General features: G+C 39.8%; 1 protein-coding gene across 1 annotated transcript in view; it reads left to right on the top strand.

Annotated features, from left to right (window-relative positions):
- The window catches only part of cpm (carboxypeptidase M), a 42,796-nt gene that overhangs the window by 18,704 nt on the left and 8,256 nt on the right, over positions 1-15,836 (top strand). The window contains exons 4-7 of the mRNA XM_084407404.1: positions 2,661-2,830; positions 11,784-11,971; positions 12,299-12,469; positions 12,897-13,049. Coding sequence (XP_084263530.1) covers positions 2,661-2,830; positions 11,784-11,971; positions 12,299-12,469; positions 12,897-13,049 — 682 coding nt within the window. The remainder of the gene's footprint in view (positions 1-2,660; positions 2,831-11,783; positions 11,972-12,298; positions 12,470-12,896; positions 13,050-15,836) is intronic.

Raw genomic sequence — 15,836 nt, 5'->3', positions numbered from 1 at the left:
CTGAACAGCCACTGGAACAGATGTTTTTGTCTGAGATGAGTTGGCGAGTAAGTGCTGATGGGGACAGGGAGAACTACAGGACTCAATATATCATCATCAGTGTGTTTTCAGCTCTTTGTTTTTTACAGAATTTGCTTAGAGGTCTTACAGTGGTTCTTGTTTGGACTTGAAATGCTCATTGTCTGATGAAGGAACCGGACAAAACTTAGTATGCCACCAAGTCCTCAAATGAAACCAATAAAAAGATGAAAATAATTGTGATATAACTAATTTATAAGCTGATGCAGTTGAATAGTTTATCCCAAGTCCCATCAGGGACAGCAGTAAGCCTTTTCCTATCAAATGCCAATACTCACTCAAAACAGAATGAAATCATTTAAATTACATATTATATTTAAACTATGTTGTTTGATAAATTCTCAATACGCCCCTACATTTTTCACTGTGCTTCTCTGGGATATTAAGCCCTGTTGTTTAAAATGTTATCTATAATGTATTAATATATATTATAAGGATGTATGCTTTGTGCTTATATACGCAATGGGACGTTTTGTTTATGGGTGTCTGTTTGTATGAGTGAGATTGTTGCTACTCTTTTGGAAAGCTGTGTTATCACATTCACACCGATGAGCTGATGTGTGCTGTGGTCTGTTTCACAGATAAAAGTAATCGTACACACCGTGACCCACTGTTAGACACAGACTACAACACTCCAGGACAGACAGTTTAACCCACAACTCTGCTGGTCTGAACTTGTGCTTCATAATCACAGGTCTCGCTGTGTCACAGTGTGTATGACGATGCACTTTAACTTCAGAGTCTCATTCGAATATAGTTTTCTAGAAAATGGGTTGTCCTTGGGACAAACAGAGGCAGTCATTTCTCAGAAAGAGTACAGAGACATCCACACCTTACCGATACTATCTATCTGTAGTCTCAATGCTTGCATGTTGTCTTATATAAGCACCTCGGGCATCATGTTCTGTGAGTAGTTTCTGGTATAGCTGCTCCTGTAAGATGAGAATAACAGTGCAAACTCTCCTCAAACCACATCAAAGCACCCCTGGTGTCCTGTGACGTCCAGAAGAGACAACAATGATGTGGCATGAACTATCTATTCAGTGATCTCATACTAGGAATGGAGCAATTCATTTCCTGTGGAAGATTCTGCCATAGTTGTTAAGCATGACAAATACTAATGCAATTGGAGTGGATTTATATTTGAAGATATTACATTTGAATGAACAGTGATAAGTGTGCATTAGTACGGAAGCCCTGAAATGCAACGTAAAAAAAAAAAAAAAAAATTCTAGTAGGCCTACGTAAAAAAAAAAAAAATTCTAGTATTTCGAGATTAAAGTCGAAACGTTTAGAGAATACAGTCTTCTATAGAAGTTGCGTGTGTGTGCATTCATAACGGCGCGCGTCCACTGGTGCATAGGGCGTGTTTCCAATTCTGAATTTTGTGTGTGTGTGTCTGTGTAAATAAATGCACTTGTGAAGTCGAACTGCCTCAGACATGGATCTACACAAAATAGTAGCTTTTTACTTTTATCTGGGCTTTCAACAAAAAGAAAATTCGAGGTGCCAATCTACCAACATGCATTATCATGGCGTCGCCTATAGACGAGCACAGACTCCGCCGGAGTAGGTTCACAATCTGATCGCAACTTTATGTGGCAGTGTTTTTGACGTGTTTTCGTGCTCGTCTATAATAGGCAACACTATCTGGGTCGAGAACACTTAACAGTATCCGCGCTGTTCAACCCTCAACCCTCTTCACCGTTCTGGATACATTTTAGGTGCATCATTCTGTATCCAATCATTTGGCCGGATCCGTTCGAAAATCGAAACGTTTCGACTTTATTCTCGAAATGATAGCATTTTTTTTACAGAATTATTTTTTTTTTGCTGATTTTTTTTTTTTTTTTTTTACGTTGCGGTTCGACTTTAATCTCGAAACGTTTCGACTTTAATCTCGAAATGATAGCATTTTTTTTTACAGAATTTTTTTTTTTTTGCTGATTTTTTTTTTTTTTTTTACGTTGCGGTTCGACTTTAATCTCGAAACGTTTCGACTTTAATCTCGAAATGATAGCATTTTTTTTTACAGAATTATTTTTTTTTTGCTGAATTTTTTTTTTTTTTTACGTTGCGGTTCGACTTTAATCTCGAAACATTTCGACTTTATTCTCGAAACATTTCAACTTTAATCTCGAAATGATAGCATTTTTGTTTACATAATTTTTTTTTTTTTTTTTTTTTACGTTGCGGTTCAGGGCTTCCGTACATTAGGGCTGTCAATAGAATAATTTTTGTATGATTAATCATACACTTATCATGAAATTAAGCATACATCATTTATCTTGTTTAACATCATAATTTGCTACTCTACTGTGTGCAAAGTAAGGGTGATTCTCACAAAATTGTATTCTCTTCAAGCTTTTGTCAAGGTAAATTTAGGTGCCTTTCCAAAAAAGGACACTTAGAGACTCCAAAAGGACACCTAAATGATATGAGCCCATATAATTCATAAATGTATGCACAGTGAAGCAGATTTATAAAAAAAAATAGCAGTAATATCAAAAATCTGTGAAGTTTAAACTCTTTTTTCCTTTTGATGTATGTTTTCCTATGTATTTGTGTTCCTCTGTGTGCAGGTTGTAGGGCGTGTGTTACTGCTTCAGTTGATCAATTATCTGACCAGCCGTTACCTGAGCGATCCGCTGGTGACACGTATGTTGAACAGCAGCCGTGTGCACATCCTGCCATCCATGAACCCGGACGGCTTTGAGTCATCTGCCCGGGACTGCATGAACTCAGTGGGCCGGTAAGTGAGAGAGAGATAAATAATACAATTTGATATGAATATCCCACATTTGTGCCACAATACCATGCTTATAATAGTGTTACTACTGTAAATCCATGGTGAATGTTGGTGATTTGTGGTTAAAAAAGCCTAGATCGCTGTCGCACACTGTTTCTCCTGTCTTCTGCGCGAGTGTGAAAATGTCAGTGCGGTTTCATGTGGCTTTAAACTAGTTTAAATCACCAAGACATTTGTGGTTTGTTTCGACTGAATCTCGCTATTATTGACACCAGTCAGCGACTAAACGCATTTGTTCTGTGCTGCCTTTTGGACAGAGATAATAATCGGTGCAGTTCGAATGGCAGCACTTTTCATTTAGACAAATTTGTAGTGGGACATGTGCGACCTCTAACAAAATTCAACAAAAAGTCGCAAAATGTGACCATTCAGTCGCAGTCTGGATCCCTGCATTTAAATCGAAGTGGGCAAACCAATGATATTGGTGAATTGTAGCCTCGAGCTCACAGCTGATTGGTCCGTGGTGACATTCAGTTTCAACACTTCCATTGGCATCAGTCCATACTGATAGTATAAATGTTTTAAATAAATAATGTGGTTTTAGTATATATCGGAAAAAGCAGGGAAAATCTTTTTTCCCATGAAGTGAGTGACCCTTTAACATCTAATTGAACTATTTATTTTTGTCTTTCAAAAGCTGAATTTATTTTGCTGCAAGGAATTCAGAACAGTTTATTTCCAAGTTGTCAGAGTCTGTAACTGTCTGCCCAGAGAAACCATGGCTCAGATGAGACGTTTAGAGAGAGAGCCTACTTTTCCCACAAATCATCCAAAACTTTGCTGATAAGCAGGATACAAAGACTCAAACACACGTCTTATCTGGCATGAGGGATCTTACTCACACATACACACACACACACACACACACAAAGATAAACATCCATTATAGCAAACTCAAACTATTTGGCCCACAGGCTCCCAAATAGCGGTACATAGTTTTGCCAGAGTAGAGGGGTGTTAAAAGCCTGAAGCAATGGGAAATAACTTCCTTGGTCTGTTGCCACAACATGCTGACAAAAAAATCTACCCAAGAGGAAATCTGTAATCTGAAATCAGAAGATATGAAAACCCCTATCTGGATGAATAAGTTTCATTCATCCTGTGGATGTAACAATGCAGCTTTTGATCAGACCGTGCCCACAATGCTGTAAAAGTCTGCTGTTTTCAACGATACCAATCAAAGACAAGTCAGCACCTCACGTTGTCCGTTTTTGTTCAGAGGAAATAGATGATGTAGATGGATCGTATCTGTGGAAGCTCCCACTGGGTGACCTCAATCTAGAATCGCTCTGTATGATTAGCAATAAAGTTAATTTAAAGGGTTAGTTCACCCAAAAATGAAAATTCTGTCAGTAATTACTCACCCTCATGTTGTTCCAACCCCGTAAGACCTTTGTTCATCTTCATAACACAAATTAAGATATTTTTTGATTAAATCTGAGCGCTGGCTCACTCCTCCATTGGCTTCTAAGGGACTGAAACTTGCTGGCCCAGAAAAGTTATTAAAGAAATCGCTAATATAGTCCAAGTGACTCCAGTGGCTCAATCTTAAGTATATCAAGCGACGAGAATACTTTCTGTGCGCAAAAACAAACAAAAATAACGACTTTATTCCACTATTCATTTTCTTCTCTCTGGGCCTCGAGTAAGTTCACGTAGTGTTTTAGCGCAGCGCGTCTGTGTTGCATGTCACACGCATCACACACATGACCAGCGTCGGCCGATAGTGAGCCTACATGGTGACGTGCAACACAGACGCGCTGTGCTAAAACACTACGTGAACCAACTCGAGGCCCAGAGAGAAGTAAATGAATAGTGGAATAAAGTCGTTATTTTTGTTGTTTTTTTGCACACAAAAAGTATTCTCGTCGCTTGATATTCTTAAGATTGAGCCACTGTAGTCACTTGGACTATATTAACGATCTCTTTAATAACTTTTCTGGGCCAGCAAGTTTCAGTCCCTTATGGCGCTTTTCCACTGCATGGTACGGCTCGGTACGGTTCGACTCGGCGCGGAACGGTTCGGCTCGCTTCGCTTTTCCACTGCGTGGTACGACTCGACTCGGTACGGCACGGTTCGGTTCGCTTTAGCTCGGTTGCTTTTCCACTGCAGTTAGTACCGCTTCAAAGTGGGTGAGACTGATCGTTATAGTTGCCGTCTTTACTGCAAAGACATCATCATATTAAATGCGAATTTTTCATTCCGTGTTTCCCCATCCGCTCCTCGGCAACCAACGAGAGGAAAGTACGCACCTCGTCCACTGACCACGATTCAGCCATTTTTATTTTTGAAGTTTATACTCTTTTAAAAGTGCTACAGCGTTGGCTGTTGTCTACATGGCTATTTAAATCTAGCAGGTTTAGTGTCTCGTGTCGTAAATACAATGACGCTGGTAGTGATGTTTTTGTTTGACCAATCAGTGATCTGCAGTGTTTTCACGTCACATTTTAGTATCGGTACGGTACGCTTGGAACCTCAACAGAGGTGGTACCATTTAAAGCGAGCCGAACCGAGCCATACCGTACCGTACCATGCAGTGGAAATGCGCCATAAGTGAGCCGTACCGAGCCGTACCGTACTGTACCATGCAGTGGAAAAGTGCCAAAGCGTGCCGTACCGAACCGAGCCGTACCGTACCATGCAGTGGAAAAGCGCCATTAGAAGCCTATGGAGGAGTGAGCCAGCGCTCAGATTTAATCAAAAATATCTTAATTTGTGTTCCGAAGATGAATGAAGGTCTTACGGGGTTGGAACAACATGAGGGTGAGTGATTACTGACAGAATTTTCATTTTTGGGTGAACTAACCCTTTAATTAGCCAAGCTCAAACACTGAAGACAAATAGAGATGAATAGTTGGATGTCATTCATGTCAAGGGGAAGGGGATATGTATGACTTTTCAAACGTTATACGGCGGACTTTTGACAGCCCTGGGGATTTTGTTAAAACTACTGATCAAACTTCCACATTTTTGTATTCCTGCCCACAGAAATCAGAAGTGCATTATGGGTGTTGAAGGTTTTAATAAAAGGGAACAGCACAGCCCTTTTTCTCTGTTTTCTGTAGTCACGTAGCACTGATTTATTTATTTAGTTTCATAAATCCACTGTATAGTCAAATTTTATTAAAAGCCCATCTTTCCGTCTTGAAAAATAATGTATAAAGATGTTCAGTAGTTTGTTCTCATTATTAGAAGTGAATTTGCACTGCATAAATAAACATAAATTTAGTTCCAAAGCAGCTTTACAAACAATATTGCCTTATAATAATCAGTTAATCCCTCATGATTTCTGACAGGTGTTCAGATTGCAGAATCATATTATACAGATATTGGTGAATGTGTTAAAGTGTTTAATATTTAATATGTGAACAACCCTAAAAATCTGAGTTTTAAAAAGTTAAATCTTTTTATTCTCAGACTTCCAGCAGACCCCTTGGGCCTGTGGTACAGTTACAGTGCACACATATATCGGTGTTATTCATTTTCAGTGAGTTTGCATTATGATGTAAGACACAACAGACTAACAGAGTGAAGTGAAAAACATGAGCTCAACATTATACAAATAGCTGCCTGCAAAAAGCTGTAGACAGTGAAGCAACTCCCTAGTTTTTGAAAGGCTACGTGAGACCAGTGTCAACCATATGTCCAGCTCAGTAAGCCCCAAAACTTTGGAGACACACCAGACCTCATCTAATACCGTAGAAGCCACATCCTTGAATACAAATCATCCTGCTCCTGGAGTCTGAGACCACATAAGCGCTCCTGCTCAGATGGGGATGCAATTGGAAACAGATCTGATCTGGATTTGATGATATGGTGGGTAAACTCGGAGAGAAAGAGATTGAGCAAGAGTCAGAGACCATGCAGCTGTGTACATTGAGGACGATGATTGTATTTTTACATGGTGTGGTTCGCCCTTATTGCCGTGGCTCTCGCTATGAGCTTCCTGTGAGGTTTGGCACCACTCTCAACCAAGTGAAACAAACACAACCCTGTCAGCCGCTTTCTCTTATTTCAATCCAACGGTTCATGCTTAACCTGTGACAGTTCACATTGTAAGGAAAAGTGATGGGAATATCACAAGCAAATGCATCACTCTGATTCCAGTTCTGATTGAATTAGGCTACTTTGCCGGTGTGAGCAGAAGCAGAAGGAGCTGATGAAATATTGTGAATGATACCAATCCACAATCTGATTTATGATGCAGCCTAGAAGCATAATCACATTATGTTCTTTCATTTGGCCAGATGAGGACTGGTGCATTGTCATCTGAGTCTGGTTTCTCCCAAGATGTTTTTCTCCATTTCTGTTGGAGTTTGGGTTTCTTGCCACTATCGCCTTTGGCTTGCTTTGTCGGGGAAACTTAACATTCAGCAGTATTATTGATTTGACACTATTGGATGAGAACTGAACTGAGCTGGATGGCATCACTATTTTTCCCAGAGCTGCTTTACAGCAGAATTAAAGGCTATTTCTGCCATTGATCATTATTTTCTTGCGTATCACTGTAAAGCTGCTTTGAAACTAGGCTATCTGTTTAGTATAAAGTCCTTTATAAGTTAAGGTGACTTGACTTTTCTTGACTTCTTGACTTAACAATTACATAAATCCTTTTAGTAACTAAGCAAGAACCAGAACTTATTCAGTAACTTTGTCTGTAGTAATGCCATGAAATACTCGTTTATAGTATAGTAAAGTTTATACATGCATTTAAATCATTCTCCTTATGTCAGACATTTTCCTACCCTGCTGTACCACCACTTTGTGTATTTCTCGTAAACCCATACCTTAGATTTTTGTATGTGCCAAGTCTGTAAAGAAAAATATACATACCACAGAAAAGCGTTTATACATTTCACAGGAAATGAATCAACACTTGTAAGTTTGACACAAAAATACACAAGCCGATCACCGTAAAAACGGCCTGAGTTTAAGGCCTGAAAGGTACTATTTGCAAGTGCATGTTTGTTTATAATGTAGTTCTTGAATCAACGCAACAAAACATGTTGAATTCTCAGTGTTGCTACAAGGGGCGCAATAAAAGACATTAGCATGAACTTTTACAGTCTGATGCAAAAATGTTCAACAAGTGCGTTCCAGAACTGCTAACAGAACTGAACTTTATTTTTTTTTATTTAGCAATTTATTCCTGTGATGGCAAAGCTGAATTTTCATCTGCGAAAATTGTCACATGATCCTTCAGAAATCATTGTAAAAATCTAATTTAGCTAGCCTGGCAAGCCAGACCTACATCAAGATGTTGGGTCTGGCAACTCACCATAGACACGGCTCAATCCGAGGGGCGGGATAAACGGCTGTCTTTCAAATTCCCTCTGCACGCAATAGGACAGCGCTTCAACCAACCAGAGCGTTTTCCCAACAGCGGAGCTAGTTGATAGATTCAACTTTTGGCAAAACTACGAACACATCTTCCTTTTTTAAGAATGACTTAAGTGCCGTTCTTTGCTCTTTTCTCAAAGAAAAACCTAACTCCAAGTCCTCCAGAGTCACGGACAAAGCCGATTCGAAAGATGTTCGCCAGCAGCAGCGGCCATTCTTTGTTTTCAAGTGGCAGGTAACCGTCGCAACTCTGTCGTCATTAAGTTAAGCCCGCCCCGCTTACTCTATACACGACGTGATTGGCCTGACCCAATTTAGGTTTTTGCAGCTCGAAAGTCAATGGAGAGTTGCTAGACTGCCCTGGCTGCAAAATACATTTTGCTGCCGCTAGGGTGCGTCTAGATTTCTAGGCTATAATTTAGCACTATTTCTTATCAATGTTGAAAACAGTTAATAAATTCAAAAGGACAGCATATGGAGCAAGCTGTGAAGCTTTAACCGGTTGTCAATTCTAAGCCCTAATAAGGAACAATTATTTTCATTTTATTTTTGGGGATTATTTGCTCCGATCCCCTTAAAGTCACAAAAAACTAGTCGACTAAATCAAATCATCCTTGGGATCTAAAGTTTGTTGTATAATATCAGATATTAGTTTGTGGGAAAAGGTTATATTAGTCCTTTGCAGATAGGAATTGCAGATTATAAATAGCAATATCATGTGGCCACCCTTAAGATTCAGAGGAAATGTATAATTCTCAAAGGACTAATTGACAGGCAAAGGATGTTCTGATAAATTCATTTGGGAAACGGTCTATATTTGGAAGCTAATGAAATCCGCTCTTGCCAGATTTGTGTCCAATATGCCAATAATTTGACCTTCCAAAATAAGAAAAGACAACTCTTGAGGTTTTAGACATTTAGGGCGACTTGACTCGATCAAAAGGTCCACAGATGGTTTGGCCTGGCATTCGTAGTTTTCTCAGCGGAAAGAGGCAAATACGCATACGACTGGTCAGTTTGTCATTGGAGCAAATTTAAGTCATCTGAGGTTTCAGTGAAAGTACTATAATTTGATGCCGAAAGCACAGCTGGACTGCAGGAATTATCCGTCAGGTCGAGTTTGAGAGTCTGCAGTGGAACGTGGCCACTACATCTTCATTCCATATATCCATCTTATATATCTCTCACACACAGCATAAACATAGAGGGTATTTTCCTTGAAAGGGCAACCTGCAATAATTTCTGTCTCATTTTATCATACAGAGCTAATTAGAAGTAAGCCATTCCTAGGTCGACTTCCTGAGTAGTGTAAACACTGCGGCTCTTTTAAAACATTCGCGTTTGTTTGAGCGGTCGGACATGTTAACCTCTGGCTCTGAACAATGGCGGATACGGGGCGGATTCGTGAAATCCGGCTATGTTTGGAATCGAATACAATTATTCTAATTAGTGAATCTGCTGTGTCTAGAAAGTGAACCTGTAAGTATTGTTCAAGAATGAACCTCATCACACTGCATGCAAGTGGTATCTTGAAAATATAAAGCATTATTTTGCTTTTTTAGATACATTTCTCTACATACATCAAATATATTTTCACTTTTCAATGTACTTATGGTGACTTGTTGTAATTTTTTTGCGTTTGACAGAACCAGTCCCTATTTAGTTTCATCGTATAGCAAAGAGCAGCTTGCGCATTCTGCTAAACAAATACTTTTGTGTTCTGTTGATGGTTTGTAACGCCATGAGAGTGAATAAACAATGACAGAAGTTTTGGTCAATTATTCCTTTACAGATCAGTGAAACACACCAGAAAAATGTCCGTTCTGCACTGATCACTCCACAGCCAGAAAGCACAACATAAACATTTAATGCTTTTCACTCAGGGATTAATGGCTCTCACACATCCTGGCGCCCCGTGACAGCCCTGATACTCCTCCAAATTAAACTGACAGACCTAGTGTGCAAGCTGACAGAGATTTTATGGCTGTGCGCATGCATAGAGATCTAAGTGTGTGGCATGGCATGTGTGTAAAATTGTACTGATACAAGTCATCCTGAAAACACCATGATCTAAGCTGTCATTACATATAAACAGTGGTTAAAGGAAAGTAAACCACACCGGGCGTTGCTCCATCTCTGATAGAGTGATATCATGATCATTCTAGATATCACAGATGGAGCAATGTGTCTTAGTCTGACCCAGGATCAGCTACCCTGACAAAACCATATCCTGAGCTTATATAAGAGAAATGGCATACATTGATCTGATCACACAAGATGAAGGCCTTCAACGATCTGTTCTGCCCCGTCAAACTAACAGCTCACCACTAATGGAAACCTCAAGAGCTCTTTTAGACAAATAGTTTATAGAGCTGAAAGCAGTTCATCAACCATTTTTACGACAAAATGCGGTTTGCGCCACATCGATCAGCTGAAGTGTCTGGCGTGATTTAGATCCTAGGGTCTTAAGAGAGAAATCAGGTGTCTGGATGAGGCCGGCAATCAGCGAAAGAAAACAACCCAACTCCAAACCGAGCCAGAGACACAAGAGAATCTGAGTGGATTTATGAGGTGCTTAATCAGTTTTCAAAAAGCTTTCAAACAAGTTGAAGAGCTCCAATATTTGGCGAGAGAACCTGGCATAAACAAGCTCATCTCTGCCATTAAACTACAAAAAGCAATCGGGGCTGCCAACTTTTTGTTTTAAATTGTATTGTGAAAGCAGGAAGAAAACAACTCTGTGTTCAAACGCCAGCGAAATGTGGCACACACACACATCCTGTTTATTGCGTCTAGGTTGGTTTCATATGCATTTGACGATGACCACCCAGGAAGGCTTGATTGTTGAACCTCAAAACCTCTGTACAAAACCCAACCAAAACATTTAAATCTGTTTGTTTTTTTGTTTTTCCCCATTGCCATTGGCTTCTGAGTAGCCTTGGACTTTGTGTGACGTAATTTGGGTCATTGTGTGTTTTATATATATATATATATATATATATATATATATATATATATATATATATATATACTTTTTTTTTTTACCATACTGTATGGTTGTATGTAATAATTCAGTATATGTGCCGGCATCCAGAACAGGCTGCTTTAGCTGAGCAGCATTTGTTGACTGAGAGAGGCTGTTTAAAAGCACTTCAAAGCGTTGCAACAGTAAGCAGATAGGAATCCCTGAGGGAAGCACTTCTGTATGGCGTAGAGCGGGCGCTCTGTGTTCGGGATTAAGAAGGATCGCTCCACCCGACGGTGTCACGGCAAAACACACTAATCCACCCGCACAAATTTAGACCTGCCAGTGCAAACTAATGCAGAGGGCTGTCACTGGCCTGTTAGTTTGCTAGTTAGTCGTTTGATGTTCTTCATCCTTGAAGATTTTGGTGTCAGCAGCACAGATGCAGGCTGCAGCTTACACAGTCAGGTCTGCTGTTCAATATGTCCACAAAAGAGTCAAGCTATTTGTTGAAATATTTGCAATTATTCCAGAAAAGCACATTTATAGGCCATAGTTTCATTGAGTAACTAGTTCCTCCTCCCTTCCAGGTATAATAAGAACGGCGTGGACCTGAATCGTAATTTCCCGGATGCATTTGAGAGTAGTACCGTGCAGGAAAGTGAGAAAGAAGTCAGGGCAGTGATGGACTGGCTGAAGACGGAGACGTTCGTCCTGTCGGCCAATCTCCACGGCGGTGCGGTGGTGGCCAGCTACCCCTACGACAACAGCAACAGAGGTCAGTTGCTTGTACACATTAATGAACCCTTTTTCAGTGGCTTCCTCCAGGTTTTTTTTTTTTTTTTTTTTTAATGTTAAATGACAACAAAAAAAAATTGTCAGCTCTTAAAAGCCACATGAAACTAGATTCATTGGGCAATTCATTGGAATTTCAAAGCAGAATGGTATAAAAAGAAAAGTTTCCAGAACAACCGAGCTGATGACCGAACAGCAATTCAGTTGGAATTGTCTCGAGTCCAGCATCTGAATCTGCACGGCTCATTGCTTGGACTGCAAACACGCCGTGATCATGAGATTAACGGGAATGTTATTCGCTGTCTTTCAGGAAGCGAGCTGCAAGGAGGCCAGAGCATCTCCCCCGACGATGACGTGTTTGTCCACTTGGCAAGGACCTACTCCTACAACCACACTGAAATGCACAACGCAAACAGTTGCTCCGATTTGACGGGCTTTGTCAACGGCATCACTAACGGATACTACTGGTATCCTCTAAAAGGTAAAAGTGTTCAATGCAGCATTTTAATATTTGTGACCTGTGCTAAGTGCTCTATTAAAAAAATCTTGAAAATGATGTATGATTTGTTTGAATCGGGCAAAACATTTATGAATGAGTCGATAGAGTCAGCAAAGTAAGTTTTGAGAAAGTTTTCTGAAGGTTCCAAAACAAAATCACCTAGCAACCATACCTTAAAATCCCTGGTAATACCACCAAATTTGGAACACACCAAAGTCAAACCTTAAATATCTATAGAAAAAAAATATATATATTCAACTTTTTTACCTGTATACCACAATTGTTTGATTAACATTAATGAAAACAGACAGCCTATATATAAGACCTACAGTACCGCACGGATCTAATATAATGTTACTGTTAGTACCAATCGATGGTTCTGTACTAATTGAATGTGTTTTTCTCTTAGGGGGAATGCAAGATTATAACTATGTGTGGGCACAGTGTTTAGAGCTCACACTGGAAATCTCTTGCTGCAAGTTTCCTCCAGAGTCACAGCTTCCTGGCCTATGGGAGGCCAACAGACCTGCACTACTGGCTTACATGCAGCAAGTACACCTAGGTAGGTACTGCTTAGACACACTTGCCCACTTAAAGGTGCTGTATGTAGGATCCAGCGGCCTCTAGCGGTGATGTTTCAGATTGCAACAACAGCGCTCGTGCTCGTGAAAAGCAATAAAGTTACAACTGTAGTCTTTCACATCAGATAACGTTAGCAAATGGTCGGCGTTAGCTGGCGAACTAATGATGTCTAACTTGAGCCAACTAAAGCACAAAATCACAATATATTTTACATGCTTTGAAGTATTGTTAGCTTACCTGTCCAAAAGGATGAAAGCCAACTCAGGGTCTGTTTTTATACCTAAAACAAAGCGGAGGTCTCTCCATAATTCAAACGCTCTGCCAATGTTGATCCGTGTTTTCGTCCTGGGTCGATCCGATTGACGTTTGGCCTGACGAGCTTCAGCAGATAATTTTTTTTGTTTTTTTTTTTATTTTTTTTTTGGAGTTTGTGTTGGAGTCTGTGTTGTGCTGAAGGCAGGTCGTTTTTTGGTGTTATCAGACTCCATGTCGTTAGCTGCAGTGCCGTCGCAATAGACTGTATATAAAACGGAGAGGCTCGGGAGCGCGCATGCACGTCACATCCGGTGGATTTCGCAGAAAATCCGACCCGGAGACTTCACATAAAAATAGGAATACTGGCCTTCAGAGGTAATAGCAAAACGCGAAAAGTGGATCATTGTAATTTGTGATTACAACCCCTTCACAGACGGGCAATAAAAAAAGGATTCATTTTATAAAAAAAGTTACATACAGCACCTTTAATGGTGTCCCCGTTATGCATGGTATTCCAAAAAAATATAGAATCATACAAATAGAAAAAAAAATCCCTCTTAATCATAACTTATGATTCACTAGAAGTGTGTGCTGGTGTTTGTGTTTAGACACACTGCCATGTGTCTGTAAATTCTTATTTTCTTGTTTCGCTGTGCTCGGGACATTTCTGGGCTGTAGTAGCATTTGGCCAGTGCGTTTGGCGACACCCTCAGACAATGACGACGCAGACTTTATCGTCTGTGTCTGAAGCTCCACTAAGTTTTCCTGTATCGACATGAAATACAATTTGCTAATGTTGCTACTGTCTTGTTGACTGCTATATTTAATTTGACAGATTACTAGGCATCGTTAGTACGTTTTTATGATAACACAATTGTTTATTAGCGAGCTAGACTGGCAAATTACTCACTTGCAAAACTCACTTGCAAATTACAGCCAGTCATGTAATTACTGTAATTACTGTAACTGTCTGTTCATATACACAATACTGTTTATGATAAACACAATATAACAAAAATACATTAAAAAAAGCAGTAAAAAGCTCCATTGTCAGAAGCATAGTGATGCATGAATCAATGCTCACACAAGTCACTTTCTAATCACTCAACTTTGTGTTGGTCAACGCTGTGAATTTGAACACAATCAAAACTATGCAGAAAACTTTTTTGCCCTCACATGAAACTCCCGATTGCAATAAGTGTATTTCTCCAAGTAACGGTAGGCTCTTTCATTAACTCGAGAAGGTAGGTGATTTCAGATTTTACCAGTGAAACGTACCACCCACACTTAATTGGCCCCTAAATAAACAAACAAGCAAAGCAAACATTTAAAAAAAGCAGTTTTGCCAAACCATATATTTGTAGCCATCAAATAATGAGCTAAATTTCATGCGGTATAGGGCACTGTATTATTACAGCACAGTAAACATATTCTGTTACAGTCGCAATGAAATAATACACACACACGCAATATGGTGTCACCATCTTGACCGTGATTGTACCACAGAGACAAAGCCGCCGTCCACACCCAGCATTGACACAACTGTCCCTGTAATCCAACCACAAGCAAAACATCCCGACATACACTACCACACCTCTTAAACAATGTTGTAAAAGAAGTGGCTAACCAACTAGAGAGCACCTAAAGTTGTGTAATACCACATAGACACGACTTGTTTAATGTCAAGTTATTTGCATTTATCTGCTTGTAAGATGGTGCTGTGCACAAGATGCAATATGGTGTCCCATAATGTGTCTGTGAAATTTCTGCTCAAAATACCCCCAGATAATTTATTATAGCTCAAGGGTCTCCAACACGTAGCTCGTGGCCTGATTGGAGGTAGCTCGCCATGGGGACGTTCACATATCACGTCTTTTGCACGCTCGAGTTCGTTGTTTCAAATGTAGGCAAGCGCGCTCATAATTGAAGCGACACTCATTTTTTCTAGGCGCAGCGAGATATCATAATCATATCATGATATCTCATTATTTGATGGCTACAATTATATGGTTTGGCAAAACTGCTTTTTAAAAATGTTTGCTTACCTTGTTTGTTTATTTAGGGGCCACTTAAGTGTGGGTGGTACATTTCACTGGTAAAATCTTAAATCACCTACCTTCTCTTAATTGAAGGTGAATTTTCAATTTACCAAGTTTCAAGAGTAGCACTTGGCCACTTTTGTTTTTAAAAAGTAGCTCTCAAATGAAAAAAGGTCGGAGACCCCTTATAGCTTGTCAAATTTGCCTCTTTTTGTGTGTGTCCCTTTAAATGCAAATGAGCTGCTGCTGTTTCCCACCTCCGTTCGGAAGATGGCCGATCCTTTACACGAGCCTGTGATACACTCAGTCAATAACAAAACACGCGAATTTCAGTCAGATTTCAGAAATAAGTAGCAGAGTGCAGCCGAGACTCAGGAAGAGGTTGCACCTGGACGTTTCTGAATGGTTAGTGGATACATTTATGTAACTTAGTTGTTGTGGAGTTACATTGATTCATTTCATATAACGTTATG

Source organism: Rutilus rutilus (genome assembly GCF_951802725.1).
Source record: "Rutilus rutilus genome assembly, chromosome: 4".
Taxonomy (NCBI): Eukaryota; Metazoa; Chordata; class Actinopteri; order Cypriniformes; family Leuciscidae; genus Rutilus; species Rutilus rutilus.
The sequence above is the reverse complement of the archived record's forward strand: the minus strand, read 5'-3'. Positions and strand labels throughout refer to the sequence as shown.